Raw genomic sequence first — 2989 nt, forward strand, 5'->3', positions numbered from 1 at the left:
AAATTTGAATTTTTATGTAAAAAGTTATTATAATATTATCAACATAAGTAAAAACTTTTAAAATACACTCAAATAGATTTAGAAACAGTGACGAAAAATAGAAATAGAAATAGAAATAGAATTTTTTCGAAAACTATAAAATCAAAAAGTAGTCAATAAAAACTAAAAACAAAATATTAAAATATTTAAACATGAAATATTAAAAAATAAAATAAAATAAATCAAGATAAGGGTGACATTAATTAAAAAATGATGAAAAATGTTAAGTGGGGTTAGTTACTGTTAAAATGGGTCCCACATGATGGCTCTACCGCCTTAATTAGAGCCTTCAATTTTCCCTTTCATCTTTCATTTCTTCCCATTTTTCTCTCCTTTCTTTTCTCCGGCAACTTTCGCCGGCACATCGTCGGAAAACTTGCCGGATAATTTTATCTTCCAAGCTCACTTCCCTTCACCAAATTCCCACAATTGACTTCCAGAATTCACCATTTTCTCACAATTGCTATTTCAACATTTTCAAGTAAAAAAGCTCACAAAAAAAACCCTTTTCTAGTTTCTTCTTTCTTCTATTCACTTCACCAATGCCATTGAAAAGCCACTAATTTTAGACCCATTTGAGTGAATTTCAATAAAGTTTATTACTTTCCTTCTGGGTCTTCTTCATTTTCCAATCTCATGTATGTGCACTTTGAATGTAATTGTTGTTGTTTTTGTTATTGTTATATGAAGGTAATACTCAAACTGATAACAATCACTTATTGCTATAAGGATTCTAAAAATTAAATGATGTTTTTATGATTTCAAGGAATCATTGATTTTGTGAAATCAATGAATTAACTCAAAAAATTTGCCCTGTTTGGTGGAGTGAGATTGACTACCTTATTTTTTGGCTTCTAATAAATTATTATTGTGTGGTCAATGATTTTCATTTGATTGGCATTTATATCTTTGTTGAAAGATCCAAACTTTAAGCATAATCAACACTTGTTTTGATATTTGATTTTTTGGGAATTTGTTAAGTATCACAAAATTCAAGGCCTTGATTTTTATATCTATTAATTTTTTTTATTCCATTGTTTTTTAAGATTGAAGAAGAGTGAAGCTCACGTTTGTAATTGGAATATGAGAAAAAATTGAAGTAAAAAAAAATTAAATGATGTTGTTGAGGTTAGCAAAAGTATCTAATGGAAAAAGTAATCATTGTGATAGTGAGGAAATGGAAATGGGGTTTAATGTTTTGAGTGGTGGTGGTGAAGTTGTGAAGTCAAAGAGATTTATTGTTAGGCCTAAGATCAAATTGTGGACGGCTCGTGCTATTACAACTGTGATTCTTTGGACTATTGTTGTTCAGTTGATGGCAATTGGTGAGTTTTGGGGTCCAAAGTTGTTGAAGGGTATGCCTTATTGTTTCAGCCACTCAGATGCATCATCTATGGCTGTAGCAAAGTACAGTGCTCCAGCTAAGGTTTTGCTTCCACCAAAAAGTAAGTTCTTGGCTTTGTTATATGATAATTGAAGTAGTTGTAGTTTAATTGGTGTTTTCAATCGCGGATCATGGAAAATAGCTGTTGGTTGAAATTCTGCTACGCTACAATGCTAATGCTGCAATTTGACAATACTTTGCACTAAATTGCGTATGTCAGGATGGTAGCGGTTTGTTCGAATTCCGCTATAGTTGCTATTTGACAACACTGAGCTAGCTTTTTAACTTTAAGAATTCTTCTCATTACAAATATCGTAATTAGATTATCATTGATTATGAGACTTATATCGTGGTTGCAGTTGTGATCTATGATATTTCAAAAAATTACGGTCAAATGTTGCCTAGACTTCAATCGCAATCACATTACGGTTGAGTTGACATCAAAAGCCCGGATGTGGCTGCCTAAATCACGTTAGCAGACCTTTTTAAAACCCTGTGTATATTTACTAACAATCTTGTGTTTTCTTATATTATGGCTGCAGTCAGTCATGATCCATGATATTTGTAAAAAATTGCGGTCAAATGCGGTTTACATTTACTAAAAAAGTTGTGTTTTTATGATAAGAATCTTATGGCTATCATCTGAATTTGAAAACTCTTTGTCATCAGGGATTTACAAGAACAATGGTTATCTTATGGTTTCCTGCAATGGAGGACTCAACCAAATGAGAGCAGCAGTGAGTTCCAAGTACCTAGTGTTAGTTACTTTCGCTTCAAACATTACAATTACATGATCACACTAAGTTTGATTCTGTTTTTTGCTCAAAATTTGGATTTCTCTTCGGCAGATATGCGACATGGTTGCTATTGCAAGACATTTAAATGTCACTCTCATAGTTCCAGAGCTGGATAAAGCGTCTTTCTGGGCTGATCCAAGGTATGCGCATTGTTATTGTTGTATGACTTGTACCATAATTTTAGTTGAGGAAGCATCTCTAATCATTTATGATTATCGACTTAACGTCCGGATTTCTAATTCACATGTCCTATTTTCTGTTACTTTGATGTGGCAGCGACTTCCAAGACATATTTGATGTAGATAATTTCATTGCATCCTTAAGAGATGAGGTTAGAATATTAAAGCAACTACCACCTAGGCTCAAGAGAAGAGTTGAATTAGGATTGTCCTACTCGTTGCCCCCGATTAGCTGGTCGGATATTTCATACTACGAAAAACAGGTCCTTAAATTTATATGCTTTCTTATTTATCGGGTTTTTTCTTGGAATACTCAAATTATTACCAATGTTGATGTGTCTAATATTTGTGTCTCTGTCAGTATTTAATTGACACTTCATTGCAACTAATTCTTGCAGTTCTTTCTCTCCAGATACTTCCTCTATTATGGAAACACAAAGTCGTGCACCTGAATCGGACTGACACTCGACTTGCAAACAATGGATTACCGCTCGAAATTCAAAAGTTGAGATGTCGAGTAAATTTTAATGCTTTGAGGTTTACTTCTCAAATCGAACAACTTGGTAGAAAGATAGTTAGAATTTTGAGGG

General features: G+C 33.0%; 1 protein-coding gene across 2 annotated transcripts in view; it reads left to right on the plus strand.

The window, feature by feature from the left end:
• The first annotated feature begins 342 nt into the window (after window positions 1-342).
• LOC101507218 (rhamnogalacturonan I rhamnosyltransferase 1) overlaps window positions 343-2989 on the plus strand; it is a 4569-nt gene continuing 1922 nt past the window's right edge. The window contains exons 1-6 of one of the 2 annotated variants that reach the window (XM_004507227.4): window positions 343-729; window positions 1086-1484; window positions 2093-2160; window positions 2272-2360; window positions 2497-2662; window positions 2812-2986. In XM_004507227.4, the coding sequence (XP_004507284.1) occupies window positions 1154-1484; window positions 2093-2160; window positions 2272-2360; window positions 2497-2662; window positions 2812-2986 (829 nt within the window). In that variant the 5' untranslated portion in view covers window positions 343-729; window positions 1086-1153. The remainder of the gene's footprint in view (window positions 730-1085; window positions 1485-2092; window positions 2161-2271; window positions 2361-2496; window positions 2663-2811; window positions 2987-2989) is intronic. The other variant, XM_004507228.4, reaches the window with a different exon arrangement.

This window comes from Cicer arietinum, chromosome 2 (assembly GCF_000331145.2).
Source record: "Cicer arietinum cultivar CDC Frontier isolate Library 1 chromosome 2, Cicar.CDCFrontier_v2.0, whole genome shotgun sequence".
Classification (NCBI taxonomy): domain Eukaryota; kingdom Viridiplantae; phylum Streptophyta; class Magnoliopsida; order Fabales; family Fabaceae; genus Cicer; species Cicer arietinum.